The following is a 20869-nucleotide window of genomic DNA, read 5'->3' as shown; positions in this document are numbered from 1 at the left end:
TTCAAAGTACATTTGTTGGTCATTTGAAAAAAAACATCAAATACACAAACACAAATTGCTTACAACATTTGCATAGAATGTCAACGAGTGGGTTTTATCTGGGTAAAGGTAAATTTAAAATAAATAGTAATTAAAAAAGAAGCTGTCATTACCACTCAAACCGGAAACCATCCCGTTTTTCGACGGTAATTGAGTTGTTCTGTATTTCTTTTTTGCCGAAAAGCAATAAATCAACTTTAAACCGGGTAATTTCCTGTTATTATTTGATTTCATTCGTCGCATTTGATTCCGGCCGGACGGATACGCAGATCGATCCTGAGGTGGTTTACTTTTTTTTCGCCCTCAAACATATCTGTCACAGAGTTTCAACTGTCGAACGTGTTTTCCGTACTGCGATGATTTCATAGTATCATTTTGCTTATTTGTTGGTGGGAATTGATTTTATCAATGTTAAAATGAGTTCATTAGTGGTCTACTGTCAGAATGTAGAATAACTTGAGATTGGATAATTGATTCAATTATAGATGGTAATCATTTACAGTTCACATGAAATTTGATATCTTTTTTTATCAAACTGTTTCGAGAAACTTACACAAGCTCTGTACAATTGACCCGCATATTCAAATATAATAAAATAATTATACTAGACACCGTCAAATTTTAATTTTTTCATCAATGCATAACAGCAACAGTTAACTCTTATATAATCTGCCCTAAGCACAAAATATGGCCAACCTTTTAAAGACCATACCGTAGAAGTCAGTGGAAAATGTTTTCGTTTGGCTCGTCAGTTTGCACTTCGAAACAAAACAAAAATAAAAGTAGAAGTCCAAAATAAACGTTGAAACTAATCTGAAACAAATAATTTTATTCTTAATAACAAAACAAAAAGTTTCGATACCGACTGCAAACGTAAGTTGAAATAACTAAAACATTTAAATACAGGCTCGTGCGCAGGGGGGGGTTTTGGGGGTTTTAACCCCCCCCATGAAGAATTTTTTTTAAATTAAGTTTCATGAACAATGGAGTACTTATTGTATTAAAGTGCAAATAACTTGACAATTCATATTTTTTATCAATTTTTTATCAATTTATAAACTGACATAATTTGAAACCCCTCCCCCCCGCGCACGATCCTGTCAGAATTCGTTTTACATTTTTGGACACCCCCCTCTCCCCTTAAAACCCCCCCCATGGATGATTCCTGCGCACGGGCAAAATTAAATTAAATAACAATTCAATCAAATATATTATATATTAATATGCATCACACTTGCGATTCATGAGGGACATCACAGTAACGCTGCCGTGGCAAAAAAAAGGTTACTAATACCAGACCCTGTCAGTTTGAAACGGAATCAATCTTCATATCAGCAACGCCATCGCACGGCCTCACATTCAGCTTATCATGTCAATAGTATGGGTACACAGTGCTGCTATTTTGGCACGCACGAATTTGACATTTCTCTCCTGTACGAGATGCTCGCAAAAAAGGATATTGCCAATGGTTTGTTCGGGAAATATCCAGCTCTCACATTTCCCGAACAAGCTATTGGCAATATCCTTTTCTGCGTGCATCTTGTTAATATGTATTAAATATCTTTGCATGTATTGAATAGTTACTAGAAAGGAGGAGAAATTAGTTCTAAACAATCATATTCGAGCTATAAATCATCAGAAATCAAATTTGAAAATGTACTAACAGTTTTGCTATTTTAAACATGCTCCATTTCTCTTAGTGTTATATCAAAAAACCCTTTTGATCCGGAATTTTTTCCAATTCGGTTGAGGTTATTTGGACGCTAGAGAAAGAAATGAAAAGTCGATAAAAAGCTATTTTTCTTCATAATGTTGCATACTTGGATAAGTTTGCGCATCTGTACGGTCCTTCAAGCGGAACTTCATGATGTACGCGGCGAATAAAATTATTGGAAAATTATCAACATAACATTTTCTCACAAGCTGTAATCGGAACTGAAAATTTTCGTTGTTTGAAATAGAATCTTGGGTGCTACGAAAATAACAGAGCAAGAAAATAATTTTTCTAACATGAAAATTAAATTTTCACATTGACAAATGATGTAAATAGTTTTTAAATTGCTGTACAAGTGGAAATTTGTTTTCCCTTGTATTTTGACAGATAAACTTACAATCATCATCCTGACACGCTCACACTTCTAATTGTAAAGCACAACGTTAGGTCGCCAGTTTATTTTCGTATTTTGTCGATACCCAAAGGAAGAATTACCAGTTATCAATTTGACAGCAGAAACATCCAGCTGCTGATGTTGCAATAAGTCAGACAACTAAACTCATCCAATCAAAAGTAATCTCCCCGAACAATTTTCTCAAATTCACTAATCGCGCCCAATTTCAGTTAAACTTTTCTATAATCGCCAGCCCTGCGCAATCCATCATAAACTTTCCTAAACGTACAAATCTCTCATAATTCATCGTAATCTTGTTTCCGTCCGGTAATTCTTGATTGAGTTCGGATAAAATTTATAGTTGTTCGTCCTTTATTAATTTCAGCAAAACAAAAAATGACTGCTACGAGGATAAAATTATTCGCGAAATGGTTTGAACAAAACTCGAACACGAACCGAATTTCCATCATTTATTACACAAAAATGAACAAAACATTTTTACGCGTGTGAAATTCGTTTGACAGCTTTTACATTGTACATGCAGAGAAATGGAGCTTGTTTAAAATAACAAAACAGTTAGTAGAATTTTCAATATAATTTATGTTCATTTCAAGCTAGAATATGATTGTTTTGAACCAATTTCTCTGTTAAATATAACAAATGCTCGCTGCTTCATTTGAATCTAAACTTTGGTTTAACCAAACGAAAAATTTATTTGTACCCGATGAATTTTTTGTTGAAATAAACAAACTATTTATTACATGTCAACCAAAGTTGAATTGACGTTAACGAAATATCCATGATGACTCAATCCTGCTGTATCTTTATTTCAAGAAAGAAATAGGTTCAATTTATCTATGATCTTATTTGTGTACTGATATAACTATATAACTTCAAATGAACCGTAACAGTTTTATTTCTAATAAACAAGAGCATTTTTTTCCCACGAGAATAATCCAGGGCATTTTTTATCTCCCGCGGATAAATTTTTTTACAAGTTTTATAAGTAACGTTTATCTACTTCTTTATTTTCCTAGGGGATTATCAATAATTCAAGCGTATGTATCGATAATTGGGAATATTTTACAAATTGCACAATATTACATAACACATTTTCTTTGCAAAAAATATTTCATACAGGATCTCTATTTTGACTGATGGAGCACCGAATCGTTGGATGCTATAAAAATTAAAATAAAACCAGTGCTTGATTATGGTATGTAAATAATTCGATCGTCTAGCGACAAAACGGCTAAAAGTTTTGAAAAATTGCAAAATTTGAAATAATTGTATATGTAAATTGAAAACAAATAAAAGTAGTACCAAAAATTACTTTGTAAATTAGTTTGAAAGAAATCATTTCATTCCTAAAATCAAACAAAAATCTATGGTTTCAACAATCAAGAGCGTTAGTTGAAATAACTAATTTCAAGGAAATTTATTTCAACTAAAAGGTTTTGTGAATCTAAAGCGTTACAATTATTGACTTTTACTAGAGTTCGTTTCATTTTAAACTATTTTTTCAAATTGAATTTACTGTGAAACTGTTTGTCACGAAATTGACAGGAACGCACAAGAAAAATATTTGTTGTTTTTATCAAACTATTGGTTGAAACAAACTAATCCACCGAGAAAAATAAACTATCATGTTTTGTAGTTTCAAGTAGCATATTTGCAATATCAAACCAGATTTTCTTTTGTCACTATTTCAACAAAAATATTCGTTGGGTGAAACTCAAATTTTATTATTTTTACAATTTTTTTTTCTGCGTGTACGTTTTGCGCTCGCGCATTCGCTACGACCAGTGCTGCCAAGTCGAAAATATCAATAATTATTCAACTCAAGGGAGAGAAGTGAAAGTATAAACAAACGCTGCATAATTTAAAGATCAAATAGTATTATCTTAATTGAACAAGTGAATAGTGAATTGAAAACTATATTTGAAGTGTCCACATCCTGAGGGAAAGCAAATAAACCTGCATTTCATTTAACTTTTTGATTGGAGTGCGAAAACAAGTTTGTCATTCATCAGTCCTACACTATCCAAGCAGCCGGCTTGCTGCAGTGGACAAAAAGTTTTTTCCTCGCTTTGGAACGATACGGCAACAAAATTAATTACTCAAAGTTTCACAATGCGATGTCGCTTTCAGCGATGTCGAAGGTAAGTACATTTTCCTCGGTGATGTCTTTTTTTAACCCGCAAGTTTGTAAACATTGCTGACCTTGACCGGCTTAGCCGGCTTCAGTTTCGCGTCTTCCTCTTTGTCCCATTTGTGTGCTATCCAATCTGACTAAGATGTTTTACCCCGGCCGGGTAGGCAACAAGCTGAGCTCGGTCGATGGGAATAGTTCAGTAATATGCAAACCAACCAAACAGGTTTGTCATTTGAATAGCAGCAGAACGTGCAACCTGTTCTCAGCGTGGTAACGTTTGCTGACCAACACGAATATTGATCGACTTGCTAACTCGGGTTGGCTACAGTATTTTCAGAGATGTCCAATAACACAGTTCTTTTTCCGGTTAACGCTTCGCAGCCAATACTGTACTCGTATTGGCGCAGTTCCTGCTCGTGGCGAGTACGGATAGCACTGAACCTGAAGGAAATCCCGTACGATATCAAACCGATAAGTTTGATCAAGTCCGGCGGTGAGCAGCACTGCAACGAGTACCGTGAGGTCAACCCAATGGAGCAGGTTCCGGCACTGCAAATCGGTGAGTGACTTTTTTCATTTTAATTTTACATTTCATAGAACTTCAAACGAGTTTTAAAGAATTCGTCGGACGAAACTTGTTACCAAATTGTATGTTTTAACACAATACATTTGTTTGGCTTTCTGAGAATAAGTTTGTTTATTCTAATAGAGACAAACCAGGCTCTTGAATAAAGAAAACTAACTTAACTTGTATATTCTAAAACAAACATGCGAAATTTGAACTGACAAAACATCTATGAAAATTTACAACAGATTGAAGAATGCTGTCTGAAAGCATGGCGTGATAGTTAAGAAGAGTTCTGAGATTGGAGCCAACGTTTCTGAAACTCATTCGATGTGCGAAAGCTAAGTTCAGCAGAACCGAGAGTTTTAGTACAACATGTTTATGTTCTAAAAAAGTAAATCTAAACTGCTTTTCTTATTCTAGGTAGGCTGGGTAAAATTGACGGTTCCTAGCAACTAATGTGGCCTTGAAATTATTGATATTCATTTTACATTTCATAATTCAGTCTCTAAATTGCGAGTCAAAAAAGCTTGTTGGTGCAATAATCAAGTAAAACCTTGAGACATATTATCGCAACCAAGTGTCCTTAACTTTTTATACAGTGGATCAGGGTTGGAACGATAGCTGTGCGTTCTATTTTCTGTCAGTGTCAATCCAAATCGGCTTTCAGTGGATTGGTGGTCTTACAAGTCAGTTATCGTATGTTCGAGACTCGCCGTGGAAAGGATTCCTACTTTCAGTAGTGCTACAAGCCAACGAACAAATTTCCGGTTTTATACTAAAGAACAATCTTTAGCGAATTAAAAATTTAAGGACTTCTAGTAGTGGCAGAACTCCTTGGTTAGTCTCAATATAAACATCGAAGCAGCGAGGTGTCTTCCCAATATTATAGTTTATATGTTGTTTAAACGTCAATTGTTCATCTAGAATCGCTCCTAAATTTAGTCTATGAGAATGAGCGCAGTTTTATGAGAATGAACGACTATGTTCCAGCACGCGTGTAAACACAATTTTTTGCTGGAGACAGATAGAGAGTTTTCGTCTTCGACAATATTGTAGCCAATGTAAATTCGCTAGCTGTATCCGTTGATTTCATATGCTGAAGTTTTACTGAAAGGGTTCCGAAAATCGGGTTTTTCATTCTAACTTTTTTCACGTTTACATTCAGAAAGATAATTTATTTCACAAAGAGGAAGATTTTGAAAAAATACGTTAAATTGTAGAACATTACAAGGTTGCAAAAAGTTGCCGGCCGCTTTGGATACAATTTGTAAAAGAATCGTTAAAAATTTCAATGCACGAGAGAAATTATTTTAATCAACAGATCGAAAATTAATTATAATTTTGCTAAGGGAAGTAGGTTGATACGTTAAGGCGTTTAACACTCCTAATACCAAGCCTAAAAAAGTTACGCGAAGCACCAAGCCTCAAAAAAAGTTGGAACGGTAACTTTGAGCTATCATAGCTCAGTTGTTACTTGACCAATTTCGATAAATTTTTCACCCTCGAATTTTGTGAAGTTTGTAGATTATTTTAGGTATATCATTATTGACGATCTTTTAGGAAAAACTAATGAAAATCAGATTTTTCCCGTTCCAAGTTTTTTTTCAAGCTCAAAACGTGCCCTATCTGCATTCATGCGGCACCTGCATCGCGAATTGGATATTGAAAACTTTAACTTTACCGAGTCATAACTTTGTTGTTAGTCAACCGATCTTCAAAATATGTTCACCATTGGAAAGGTAATACTTCCAGAAATAAAATGCACTGAAAAAAAAACATAAAATAGGGTTGTCTACCCAAAGTTACGATGAAAATTGTAAATAGATGACCTAAGAAAAGATGAGACTTTTTACAATGATCGTAAATATCTCGAAATTCAAAGCGATGACCTATATATTTTTATACATCATTCGATTGCTAGTGATACCAGCTACAATTTTCGCTCAACTACCATTCCTGCACAATCAAAAGAAAACATTAAACAATCGATAAATTTATAAATATATATGAATTTTTAATTTTTTTCACATGTTTGTATATAACTCAAAAATTAAAGCGATGACATGTACATTTTTTTGATTCAAAATATTGGAATCATTACCAGAATCAATGTATTGATGACCAAAATTATATAACCGTTCAAAGAATTTCAAGAAATTTGGTACAAATACAGAGAATTTCTATTATTGGGAAAATTTTGACAAACAACATGAAATCAAAACTTTTCAATTTTATGACATATATTTTTTTATTATTTTAGTTGGAAATTTATTATAAACAAAATTTACAAAAAAAAAACTGAAACTTGGATTTCACTGAAAAATTTAAATTTTTTTGTAAATAACCTAAAACTCTAAAAATAGTTATATTTTTGTATTGGACAAACGATCTAAACAATTTTTATGCACAACCCAAACGCAATTGATAACTACTAAAATTCTGATTTTGTTGTAGGTTTGCCGTAGAATCTCAAAAAATAGGTAAAAGATCGGAAGTTTAAAAATTTCCGAGTTAAATTGCATTGCACAGTGGTCCGGATCCAAAATTTAGGAAGACAAAAACATTTGTGGCTTAACCTTATACTTTAGAGCTGTCTTCAAAACAAATGATCAGTGAAGATAAGCCATATGTCGATGTACATGGTATTAGGGTGGCTCTTATTATTAAGGTGATCCAAAACTTATTTTCCGGATGTATTGAGATAGAGGACTGCATTCTTCGGCAAAATTGTAGATAAACTTATATCGAGCAGCTTTGCTGAGGACACCATAGTAGTACCTGCAACGGTTTTAGTGTTACAGCTATTTTTAAAGAGCAACTAAGAATGTTCCTCAAAAAATCAGATTTTTTGCTCTAGCTTTTATATTTTTCTCTTTTCGAATAGGTATCTTTGAACATCTTTTAGAGTTTGTTAAAACCAATTTTTTAATGACTAGCGTATTCAGGTAGCGTTTTCTGAACCGAAGTTATGAGCAAAACTAGTTCAAAAACAGGTTATTTTTAAACTGCTATATCTAACATTGAGCAAACGAAAAAAATCCGTTTCTTGTATTTGACAGAAAATATTTTCGAGCATGTTTGTAAAATAAGGCGGAGGAGATATTTTTTAAACATTTTTTAAATTATTTTTATACATTGGGTTTTTTCATTGAAAAATATTCGCATTCTTCGGGGAATGCAGAATGGTGTCGCTTTTGTAAAATCTCTAAGGCCTCTCGGTGCTTGGAGGTTTTATCAAATGCATTTTGGCACCTGTAGATCGTTCAGCGTCCTTACGGGGATGCAGGACGATTTATTTCTTTATGTTGTGTGCTGTTTGCCCACCTCACCCAATTCCCAATTCCCTTCCATGTTCCTTTTATCCTTCCCTTCCCATCAGGAAGTTGATTAGAAGCTACGGCAAAGCACAAATATCCAAATAACTAGGGGAATATGCCACTTGAGCAAATTAGTTCTGATAACATAGGTGTAGGGTTTCATTCAGTAAAAAGCATTCAAACGAAGAGGTTGTTTTTCGAGACGAAGACAACTTTAAGCTGCAAATAGATTAGTTGATTGTTGCTAATCGCAAAGGCTGCTGCAAAGCCAATATTCGGGGCGATTCCAGATTCATAAGTGGAACCTGAAACAGTGGAACTCACTTCACTGAGAAAAATGGCCAAACCGATTTGAGAACTGTTTCATTTTGTAGGTTACACTAGTTCATGCACTAGCTTTCATGTTTTTCAAAGATCAAACAAAACTGTTTGAAGAATACAATTTTTATATCAGAATAAAAGAGATATAAGAAAGGCATCATTACACAACTAGGTGGATAAAATCAAGTTTTACTTAATTTTGTGTGATTTTTTGTGCTAAATTCAGAATTCTACTTTTTCTGAATTGTTTACTAATAGAAAATTCAAAAAATTTTCGAACTCTATACATTCCGAAATAATTCTTAAGTTTGTGATATTTAAATTTTAATATTCTATCGATTATAATTGATATTGTTTAGGATAGCGGAAAATTTAAGATACATGTTTTTGTTCTTAATTGTTTGTAAAACAAAAATCAAGCAAATTTTTTTTTAAATGTAGTTGGTTTCTGTTGCCATGGGTTAGTATTTGAAATTCATATAATTTTACGTTCTATTTCTTATTGTACAGCCATTGAAATAATTTAAAATTTTCGTGTTGTCACAAAATTTATTTTATTAATAGAAACAAATTCTACGTCTCTTTGAAACAGATGAAATCAAAACGGATTCCAATATTTTCACTTTGATTTGCAGAAACGTTGGATCGCAATATATATCAGAAATTTTGAAATTTCCGATCTTCTACCGATTTTTTGAGATTTTACGGAAAACCTAAAACAAAAAAAACCTAATTTGAGTAGTTATCAATTCCATTTGGGTTGTGCATGAAAATTGTCCAATACAAAAACATAGTTATTTTTAGAGTTTAGGTATATTTACCAAAATTTTTAAGATTTTCAGTGAAATCCAAGTTTCAGTTTTTTTGTAAAATTTGTTCATAATAAATTTCCAACTAAAATAATAAAAAAATATATGTTATAAAATTTCAAAATTTTAGATTTGTTTTTTTTTTTGGCAAAATTTTCCCAATAATAGAAATTCTCTGTATTTGTACCAAATTTCTTGAGATTCTTTGAACGGATATATAATTTTGATCATCAGTACATTGTTTCTGGTAATGATTCCAATATTTTGAATCAAAAAAATGTACATGTCATCGCTTTAATTTTTGAGTTATATACAAACATGTGAAAAAAATGAAAAATTCATATATATTTATAAATTCATCGATTGTTTGATGTTTTCTTTTGATTGTGCAGGAATGGTAGTTGAGCGAAAATTGTAGCTGGTATCACTAGCAATCGAATGATGTATAAAAATATATAGGTCACCGCTTTGAATTTCGAGATATTTACGATCATTGTAAAAAGTCTCATCTTTTCTTATCTTATCTATCTACAGTTTTCATTATAACTTTGGGTAGACAACCCTATTTTTAGTTTTTTTTAGTGCATTTTATTTTTGGAAGTAGTATATTTCCAATGGTGAACAAATTTTGAAGATCGGTTGACTAACAACAAAGTTATGACTCGGTAAAGTTGAAGTATTCAATATTTTCTCTGCGACGTTTAAGCCAAAGGAACGAAAATTGGGAAGCAGATAGGGCATATTGGGCGCGTGAAAAAAACTTCGAACGGGAAAAACCAAATTTTCATTGGTTTTCCTTTACCAATCGTCTGCTACAAAGTTTTGGAATCAATCTACGAACTTCACAAAATTCGAGGGTGTAAAATTTATTGAGATTCGTTGAAAAACAGCTGAGCTATAACAGCTCAAAGTTACCGTTCCAACTTTTTTTGAGGCTTGGTATTTGGAGTGTTAAGAGTTATGTAATGTTTTTGAGTTTTTTGAAGGTATTTTTAAGACTAATTTAAATAAGTTAAAAACATAACACCCTTCCAAATTTCTCTTAAATTTATCCTTATATTATGACCTTTCATAAACCGCATAGGATACATTTTTATCGATCTGGCATCTAATGAATATTGATATTTGAAGCCTAACTATTTTTGATGAAAAAACAATCATAACTTTTTACTGGTAGTTCATATAAAAAAGCTTGGTTCAGCAAAATTGTGCGCAATAATTAGTTCAACAACTCTTTGGAAGACAACTCTGCCATATAACGTTTCACAAAAAAGTTAGAAAAAAAAGTGATTTTTTAGGAGCCACCCTACTTTTACTCGGGAAAATTGATGTAACTCGATCAAATGAAAAGCTAGGGAGGTGCTTTTTCAGCAAAGTTGCCCAAAATAAAATTTTTTGCAACTTTATTGTACAACAAAATCATTTTTGAGTTCAATTAAGAAAGTTAGATTTTAGATTTCAATCTTAACATCTGGAAAAAAAATAAACTAACAGGTATTCGATAACTACGCCTTGGAAACAGCACAACAACTTGAGGACTTGTATCCGTAGTGTTATATGCCGACTAGTGTTCATAAAAAAAGCTTATTCATGGATCACAAGTAATACAATCATTCCTTGTACTCATCGGTCAACTGTCGAAAAAAGTACAAGAGGCAAGAGGCGTGACAAGGATCTACGACGTTATCGTAGAGATCATACGAGGAAGTCATCGAGAATACTGGCGACTCCTTTTGTCTTCCGATCCCGTTGTAACTAAATCTGCAGAAACTACCAAGAAAAGCAATGAAATCTCTTTCACCAGATGCAAAGTTTGAAATCCCAGTGGCACTGAATTTCCTTTTAAGTGATCCACGTTAAATATCTAGAATTAAATAAAATAATACTGAATCATTTACGTTTACGCACTTTGGCACAAACCGGAACCCAAGAGGATCCAAACCCTCAAATGACTAATATAATACTGTTGACGGTTAACGAAGTTCAAGATAACGTAGGGCCAAGATATATGCCCAGATATTTGAATCATTGTACATTTTCAATTACGTAATCTATTAGTTTCGGGATGTTATGAATTGGTGACACGTTTCGTATAGAACGAAAGATCACGTATTTCGTTTTAAGTAAATTCAATGACAATAAATTAGCGTTTAAATATTTAGGTCACTGTTCCTCTAGCTAATAATGATACTGCTAATATGATGGGGATAAAATAAGGCTAATTTTCATCGGCAAAGTGCCTTGCAGTTGCGTAAAAATTCAAATTGCCTAAAGCATTCATGTATAAGAGAAATAATAAAGGTCCTATATTACTACCTTGTGGTACACTAAGGAGGAGGTATTATAGGAGCGAGGTTACTACGTTCATCAACGAATACAAATGGTTGCCTGTTTGTTAAGTAACTACACGAATTACGTGGTTGGTGATGCCTCTGATACCATAACATTCGAGCTTTTCCAGTAAAATCGTGTGGTTTAATGTATCAAAAGCTTTTTTATGGACAAGAAATAAGGCACTGACCGACAGTCTTACGATATTTTTTTTTGTTAAGATTATAGAGCCAGAAAAACTTTCTGACCCTATGAGCGGGGTTGGGAATCGAACCCAGGTGAGATGCGTGAAAAGCATCGACTTATCCATCACGCCATACCCGTCCCCCGATTCATACGATCTATTTCACTCATTGTCTTGTTAACTTATTCTATAATAGCAGTTTGCGTGCCACCACCTTGTATGATACCCTATTGAAATTGGTAGAAGACGCTATGTTTGTTTAAAAATTCTAGCAATACATACGGTGACAAAAAGTTTTTCAACAATTATGTTTAAGGCGAACAATGGGACGATAATTTTTACAATCACAACGATTATCGAACTTTAATACAGGAATGACTTTAGAGATTTTTAGACAATCACACTGAATAATTTCATTAAAACATTCAGAGTGAGTCCTAGCAAACGTTATGCAATTTGCATTTAGTAAATTAGCGGATATGCCGTTGGAACCATTGCCTTTTTTATTATCTAGGTTTTGTTACAGCAATGAAGCATTTTCGTTTCAGATACCTAATGTGACATCCCCAGGTGCTTTGGAGTCGAACCAGACCCCGAGATATTTAAATGTGGAGGCCTGAGCTATGGTTTCACCCCTTAGTTGAAGCTGTAGTTGTGCTGGTTCTCGCTTCCTTGAAAATACAACCAACTCAGTTTTCTCCGTAGAGAACTCGATACCCATTTGAAGAGCCCATGTTGACGAGTTGTCGATGGTATCTTGTAGTGGTCCTTGGAGTACGGCAGCTTTGGGTCCTATAATAGACACAACGCTGTCGTCAGCAAGTTGTCTTAGCGTGCAAGATGTGTTGATACATTCATCAATATTGTTTACGTAAAAATTGTATAAAAGGGGGCTTAAGCATGAGCCCTGAGGAAGACAATAGATTATATAAAAAGTTGTTCAAAACTGGCGAAAGACCATGCTGATGCAACTTCTCAGATAGAACCGTTATATTATACTGATACCATTTGTTCTTGCCATTTGAATTTCTGTTGAGAGCTAGACAATCGTTCGTTCCTTTGCCTCTGCGAAACACAAATTGTGTACCTGAAAGCAATCCATTTGTCTTGACCAAAGAGAATCAATTCTCCAACAATTCGACAGAATCAGTTTCTCCAACAATTTCCGAATACAGGAAAGCATAGCAATCGGCCGATACGAATTGTGATCGGAGGCCGGTTTCCCAGGTTTTTCGAATGGTGATAACTCTCACTTCTCTCCATTCGTGTGGAACAATATTACCCTCGAGGAACTTGTTGAATAAATTGAACAAGCGCCTTTTGGCAGAGTCAGGCAGATTTTTCAACAAGTTGAATTTAATTCTGTCTAACCCTGGTCTAACTTTTGTTACACGAAAAGAGCGCAAGTGAGAACTCTACCATCGAAAACGGTGTTTCGTTTGTATTCGAAGTCGCGACGCGGGATATCTTCTGTTCCGGAACAGAATCAGAACATACTTTTTTAGCGAAATCGAATATCCAGCGGTTAGAATATTCCTCGCTTTCTTTCGCGTGATTTCGATTGCGCATGCGACGGGCCGTATTCCAAAGAGTGATCATTGCTGTTTCTCTCGATGTCTGTAAGCCGACGATGCCCTACCGAGACTCTGGGAGGAATGTAGATGGAAGCTATACATAGATCTTTGCCTTTAATATTAATTTGGCAAGCAACAACTTCAATTCCCGGTGTCGAGGGGAGGTTAATACGATAAAATGAATAGCACCTAGAAGTACCCCTCCAAAAGAGTTCTCGATCCAGGCGGAGTATGTTGAAATTATGGAAGACGAGGTTGATGTTAGAAGTCAGCCAAATTTCACTCAAGGAGAATACATCGCAGTTACGAGTGTGTATTAAGTGTTTGAAAGAATCAAGTTTTGGGATGATACTTCTGCAATTCCACTGAAGCACAATGCTCATTATCTTCGATTCTCATTGGTAAATTATTCATCAAAAGATACAATCGCTGCAAGGAAGGGCCATTGCTCAGCCAACTGTTTTAAAAATGTCCTTACTGTTGGCAGTAGAGCAGTTAGGAGGCTTTTTAGAGGATCAGTAATATTAAAGGCTGTTAATAACCAGTCCACGATATCAGAAAATTTCAATAATCCAGCATTTGTTTGATTTTCTGGTTGTGATTTGGGGTCATTCGGGTTTTTTGATAGCGCTGGAAGTGCTAGGTACTCATTATCATCTCTAAGTTTTTTGAAACCAGGAGGTGTTTGGTTCGGTTTTGAGTCAGCACTTTTCGTTTTTGTTTGATCATTTTGTGACGAAGAGGACATTCTGAGGCCTTTACGAGGAAGCTTAGGAGAAGCCAGATTTTGTCTTTTCCTGCTTCCTGCTTCATACTTCTTCACTAAAGAAAATCCCAGAATATGGGACAGTTATGCGTAGAACGGTAATTTACCTTTTTGAAATGTTAAAATAAATCTGTGTAGAAGAATAATCAGGTTTTAATTACCCACAACTCAGTTAGTATAGTTAGATTTTAGGTGACAATGTTCGAGCAACACGCAGGCTTTTTTTTTTGTTTAACGATATATTTAATAAGACACACTGCCTTAGCTCAAAGATGCCGAAGGTAAAACGCAGGCTTATCATTGTAGTTATTCTTAATTTTAACTCGAGCAAAATGAAGTAGCAAGAAAGTAACATGTTTTGTTACCTCGTTTCAGTAATACAGTTTGTTATGATTGAGGATCCGTTAGTTACTTAAATAACAAAGTTGGTAATCGAAATCAAAACCAAAATAATACTCAATTTTCATTTTTTGTTTTTTTTCTGGTACTAGTCATAATGAAAGAAAGGCAATATTCAGTCTGATTCGTCAAAAAACAAACAAACCCCTAGCTGTAAGCTTTAATCTTGTGAATCAACTGACAGTTCTGCCTCACCCGTTTATCAAAATCCAAAACATGACTAATTTCGACACGAGAGCCGATACGGAAACAATCCCATCAATCAACAGACCGCTTAACTGGTTTAAGTGGCATATTTCTGTGGTTCGTCCAAAGTCAACTTTGGCCTATTGGGAAAGAAAGTAATCAACAAACGCCATCGCCGCCAGTATTGTCACCTGAGCCGAACGTCAGTCCCTGGGCTGAGGTGCTAAGGTTCATCTCGTAACGTAACTGCGCGGCGAAACCGAACAATTGTGGAACGTACTTTGGCCGTCGTCGCCGGTTATCGATATCTCGTTTTGGTAGTGTAATATAGCGACCTCCTAAGGGTTGAAAACAGTTAGTCTTCGTTGGGTTATCGTAATGCTAGGAAGTATGAAACGTTCAGTGTTTCTTTCGGTGTTTGTGCTCTCCATTGTGGTAGTGTTGGGAAGCTCTGAATTGCAACAGCTTCAAAATCAACTCAACGATTTGGGAAGATCTTTTCTAATGACCTGTCGAACCATGCAACGGTTCCACGCGACGCAGATGGTTGATCTGAACGCAGAGTTGATTCGTACATTGGCCGAAGCTAGCTTCGAAATTCAAGAGATTTACAGGATTACGGGACAATTCATCGAAGAGTACAATATGACGGATCCTTACTGTATCGAGTTCGTTCAATATATGTACTGGACACACGCCAAGGGAGCTACGGAAGCAGTGCAACTTTGTGCGGAAGAGGTGACGGATAAAATTGATAGTTTTCATCAAACCGGATTTTTGGTTTTGCTGGAACAGAGCAGACGAAAAGCTAGTGAAGTTACGACGGTTGTGGTTAGGGAGCTGGCTATGAGCTCTGTCCGGAAAATAGTCAAGGAAAGTGTTGGCGAGGAGTTGGACACTGTGAAGGTTCAGTATCTACAGATGATTGAGGATATGAAACAGAGCCTAACCAAGTTCAGTGAAATTCGTAAAACTGGTGCAGAATATACGACAGTTTGTACGAAGAAAGCAGTCGAGGAATACGCTTTCCACATGGGATACTTGAAGTACTATTTGAATAAGAACAAAAACTGCAGGAAATGAAAATTCCCGGCTTCGAACGGAAACGTAAATTCTTCGATGCATTCAATAAAACAATCTCCCGACTCATCGTTTTTATTTTTCATTTACAGATGGTCAGAATTCCATTTAAACATTCATGGTTACTGTAAATATTCATGGTTGAAACTCCGATCTTCAACGGTATAGTAAGTCACGCAAGCCTCTAGTGACTAGAGAAAAAAGAAGCTATCTGAATTGACATGCAGAAACTCCATCTTGTAGAATTACGATCCGATTAATCGTAGACTCGCTACAATTAAACAAATTTACTGATGCAGTTGTGATTCAACTTTGGAAAAAACATCTCAATATTTGAAAAAAAAAAATTGCTGAAAGTTGTTCTTAACATGCACAAAGTGAGCAGTAAATGGTGAAACTGGTCTGGAAAACTTGATATCCAAAAATATCCATACTTCGAAGCTAATGTTAAAAAAATTGAAAATATCTTGAAATAAGTTTTGTGCAGAACGTTGATTCAAAAATTGGACTAGGATGACCGTAATGCGAAACAACAAAAAGCAGAAGAAACAGACTGCCATAAGCTTAACGAAGTTTTCGTGTATGTTTTGAAAGCTCAGTTTCGAAACTAATTTTTCTACACGGTAGCAAACAGAAAAGACGCTCTTGAACATTGAAAATGCAAGTATAAATCTACACAGCCTGTGTGGCAAGCGCTAGATAACAGGTCAAAATCGATAGCATCAACGGTGGTAATTACCGGCAAGAGCGTTTCAAAAAGTGTTTATAGCCATTCCTAAATAAAAATTGCTGTAATGGTCAGACCAAGTTAGATTAAACGATGTAGATATATATATATATATATATATATATATATATATATATATATATATATATATATATATATATATATATATATATATATATATATATATATATATATATATATATATATATATATATAAGTTAGCAGTCATTACACTAGGACACGACCATTTTGTATGAACCAAGCGTCGCTCTCAAGAGTTGTGGATCCAACGAACTGAGCTCAACTCAGACCGATTATATTATAAATATTAATGGAAATAGCAAGGAAAATAGCGCATTCGATTGTTTATAACACTGAAACTGTGAAATTTCAAATGATTCAAAGCAGTGGTTCCCAAACTTTTTCGAGTGCCCATTTTGAATACATTATTTGTTCTAATGCTTACCAAAATGAAAAAAAAAGAAATATACTGTGGCAATCGATTTATCATTTTTGAAGTTAACTTGAGATTCAAATATAAAATAGATAGAAATGGTACCAAAAATAACTTTTCTTCCCAATTTTAGACGGTAGAAATTGAAAGTTAAGTCGAGCTCCCATCGACCAAACATTTGGTAAGCAAAATAAAAGCCAATAGAGACACAACAAACTCTCACATATTATTGCCCAGCCGGAGAATTGAATTGATTCGATTGGTCGGGGAAAGGTTCGATAAGTTTTTGCGAGCGGAATTGGATCATGGGGAATAAACTAAAATTCTTTTTTTTTTCTACCGGGAAGTCTTCCGGTTTTTTTTAAATAAAAATTTTTGTTCATGTCTTGCATGAACGTGGCCGATTAAGCCGATTTTTTAATAGAAATGTTATTTTTAATACTGGATCTCGTAGTCACTCTTTTTCTCGGATGAGAGGAGTTTCTATTTTCATCCAACGAGGATTTGAGTTTCCGTTTTTTTCTCGCTGTTGTTCGTAGTCTTATGCTCGCTGCAAGTTGCTGTAGACGCGCCTTGTACATTGGTTGCAATTGATTGCTGGTTTGATGCTGGAAACGTTCTTGAAACAGAAGTACTGGGTTCACTAGTTCCCGTTGCTGGACAGTTGTCCTTGTCTTTGGTTGAAGATGTCCTATTCGCTGTTCCAGTGCAAGGTTTACCGTAGTCGTGCAGGTTGTTCACAAAACTGACATGTAACCAACTGATTTTCATAGGTAATCAGCGTTTTACACGGATGTGTCCCACCTTGACCACAAATGATGTAAGATGGAATTGCTTTACGAAATTGCATACTCGCAAGCCATTCCGGAAGCCGGGGAAAAAATTTCGCCATACTTCCCTTTCAATGGAAACGATTTCACCGTACTGCGAAACACACATTTTTTTGCCAAAATTCGTTTTTATTATTCAACATAATTGCCATCAGAGGCGATACAGCGATTATAGCGATCTTCCAACTATTCGATACCATTTTTGTAGTACGATTTGTCCTTTGCCTCAAAATAGGCCAGTTTCAGCGATTACCTCTTCATTGCTTCTAAATTTTTTACCAGCGAGCATTCACTTGAGGTCTGAGAACAAGAAAAAGTCACTGGGGGCCAAATCTGGAGAATACGAATGAAACAAAACTTTTTTCTTCTTCAAATGAGGCCGTTTTTTTGAAATTTCGTCCTTCAAACGCTCTAATAACGCTATATAATAGTCACTGTTGATGGTTTTTCCCTTTTCAAGGTAGTCGATGAAAATTATACCATGCGAATCCCAAAATACAGACGCCATAACCTTACCGACCGATTGTTGAGTCTTTCCACGCTTTGGGTTCGGTTCATCGCGTGCAGTCCACTCAGCTGACTGTCGATTGGACTCCGGAGTGAAGTGATGGAGCCATATTTCGTCCAGTGTTATATATCAACGAAAAAAATCGGTTTTATTTCGATATAACAGCTCCAAACACTGCTCAGAATCATCAATTCGTTGTTGTTTTTGATCGATTGTGAGCTCACGCGGCACCCATTTTGCACAAAGCTTTCTCATATCCAAATATTCGTGAATAATATGTCCAACACGTTCCTTTGATATCTTTAGGGTGTCAGCTATCTCGATCAACTTCACTTTACGTTCATTGAAAATCATTTTGTGGATTTTTTCACGTTTTCATCGGTAACAGCCTCTTTTGGACGTCCACTGCGTTCATCGTCTTCGGTGCTCATATGACCAGTACGAAATTTTGCAAACCACTTACGAATTGTTGCATCGTTCGGTGCAGAGTCTGGATAACACTCATCAAGCCATTTTCTGGTATCAGCCGGAACTTTTTTTCATCAAAAAGTAGTGTTTCATCAACACACGAAATTCCTTTTTTTCCATTTTTTTACAATAACAAAAGTAGCTTCACTCAAAATGCAATATCTCACAAACTAATAATCAGACAGCTGTCAAATTTATACACGTATCTTTTGAAGGTTTGTACTGATTGAAAATGGATTTAATTCTAGTGGCGCCCTCTTATAGAAACGATACGAACTTTTCAGCCGATCTGTTATATCAGCGATTGTACGACTTGTGTTATGATTATATTTATGTAATGATTTTTTCTAGGTCAAGGCTCAAAATGACAAATGACTTTGACTGGCGCCCTACTTCCTGAAATACAAAAGTAATCATCCGTAACCAAATAGTCCTTTCCAAAGACTCCAAAGCCACTAAACGGCCTTTTCAGGACCCCAAAAGTAACGTAAAGTACATATTCAGAGAACTGTAGTAAGGAGTGTATCGAAAAGTAGTTAGCAACATTGATTATTGAATAAAAAAGCGAAAAAAAAATTTGTTTGACATCAGTTTTCGATATATTGTAGAAAAATTACATTTTTATGCAATTCACTGATTATATTGAAGAAAATCCTAGTTTCTGTGAAACGCTCGCACTTTGGACTTGACATTCTTCATTATATTCTGCACAGTTATTTTTGTAACTTTCCTGGTGGCAGCTGTCCAGTTTTTTTTTAACTCCTGCATGTTTTGGAACACTGTAACTTCCTTCCGAAAGTGCCGCTTGACAATTGCCCAATACCTTTCAATTGGCCGAAGATCCGGGCAGTTCGGTGGGTTGATGTCCTTTTCCACGAATTGTACATTAATTTTTGACAACCACTGTAGAACGGAGTTGGCGTAGTGGGCTGAAGCCAAATCCGGCCAGAAAAGGGGAGGAGCCTTATGCTTTCTGAACAGTGGCAGCGCTCGAGAGTCTTCCTTGGCGTAGGTTTCGTCGTAGATCAGGATGCATCCGTCTTTATTCTGTAGAATCGGGTTATACAGTTTTTGCGCTCTTGGCTGCTTGGCAAAATCCCGCGTCGACGCCGATGGGATTTTCCTGATGTACTCAACCACTTTTAAATCCCGGCCGAGCTGGCTGGGACCCGTTTTCCTACCGGATCGGGGCAAATCCTTCATGGAAAGGGTCTTACCAAACTTCTCGATAATATTTTTGACACTGGTGTGGTGCACTTTCACCAAGTGTAGAATTTTCATTCGTGTTTCCGGATCAATTCGACTCATCATTGAAACGATAAACCGTACCGAAACCAATCGATTGCGCAGCTGTTATTGACATGTAAAAAAACATGTCACCGCAAAACACGCTGCAAAAAATAAGCCATTTTAGAGTAATAACTGTTTGAATGTTGCTAACTACTTATCGATACACTCCTTAAACTGCCGCTCTTATTCCCAGAATACAAACGCAATCTTCCGAAACCGAATGGTCCTTTTCAGGACTACTCAATCTTGAACTGTCAAACGGTGTTAAATCAGTTAATATCTATACATATCTCGAATGCCATAGTCCTACGTCAATTTCGCGGTTATGTCTTACCTATTTCTAGTTTTTTTTAATAGGTAGCATCTATTGAATATCGATGGTAGCTTTTATTAAAAAACTGTGATCATTTTTCAATTTGAATTTTTCAATGAAGAAAATTAGATTACTGATTTTAATCCAAACATGGACCACGCCGCTATTTTTCTGGCCGGATTTGGCATCCTGCCGTCACGTGCAACCGGTGACGGAGTGTTACCGAGGACCGAGGACGGCAAATTCACCAAACTCGCCAGAACTTCGTCCAATAGACAAATTTTGAGCGATTAAGTAAGGAAAGCTTCGGAAAACAGGGATTGGATTGCTACTACGGTCTTTGAATTTAGCCGGATGATGGAAAACGGCTAGGTATTACACTCTTTTTGCACAATTTGACCTTTTCTGTTTCTGTTCTGGCTAGGGCTAAGAATCCTTCGGA

At 35.5% G+C, this 20869-nt stretch overlaps 2 protein-coding genes across 3 annotated transcripts in view; both read left to right on the top strand.

Moving 5' to 3' along the window:
• Positions 1 to 3967: 3967 nt before the first annotated feature.
• The window catches only part of LOC131432703 (probable maleylacetoacetate isomerase 2), a 90157-nt gene continuing 73255 nt past the window's right edge, over positions 3968 to 20869 (top strand). The window contains exons 1-2 of one of the 2 annotated variants that reach the window (XM_058599158.1): positions 3968 to 4309; positions 4684 to 4861. In XM_058599158.1, coding sequence (XP_058455141.1) covers positions 4286 to 4309; positions 4684 to 4861 — 202 coding nt within the window. In that variant the 5' untranslated portion in view covers positions 3968 to 4285. Of the gene's footprint in view, positions 4310 to 4614; positions 4862 to 20869 lie in introns of those variants that run through there. The other variant, XM_058599149.1, reaches the window with a different exon arrangement.
• LOC131432695 (uncharacterized) lies at positions 14682 to 16672 on the top strand. The gene is made up of 2 exons (XM_058599136.1): positions 14682 to 15864; positions 15930 to 16672. Exon 1 carries the CDS (start codon positions 15136 to 15138, stop codon positions 15838 to 15840), a length of 705 nt encoding a protein of 234 aa, XP_058455119.1. The 5' UTR covers positions 14682 to 15135; the 3' UTR covers positions 15841 to 15864; positions 15930 to 16672.

Source organism: Malaya genurostris, chromosome 1 (genome assembly GCF_030247185.1).
Source record: "Malaya genurostris strain Urasoe2022 chromosome 1, Malgen_1.1, whole genome shotgun sequence".
NCBI classification, from domain to species: Eukaryota; Metazoa; Arthropoda; class Insecta; order Diptera; family Culicidae; genus Malaya; species Malaya genurostris.
The sequence above is the reverse complement of the archived record's forward strand: the minus strand, read 5'-3'. Positions and strand labels throughout refer to the sequence as shown.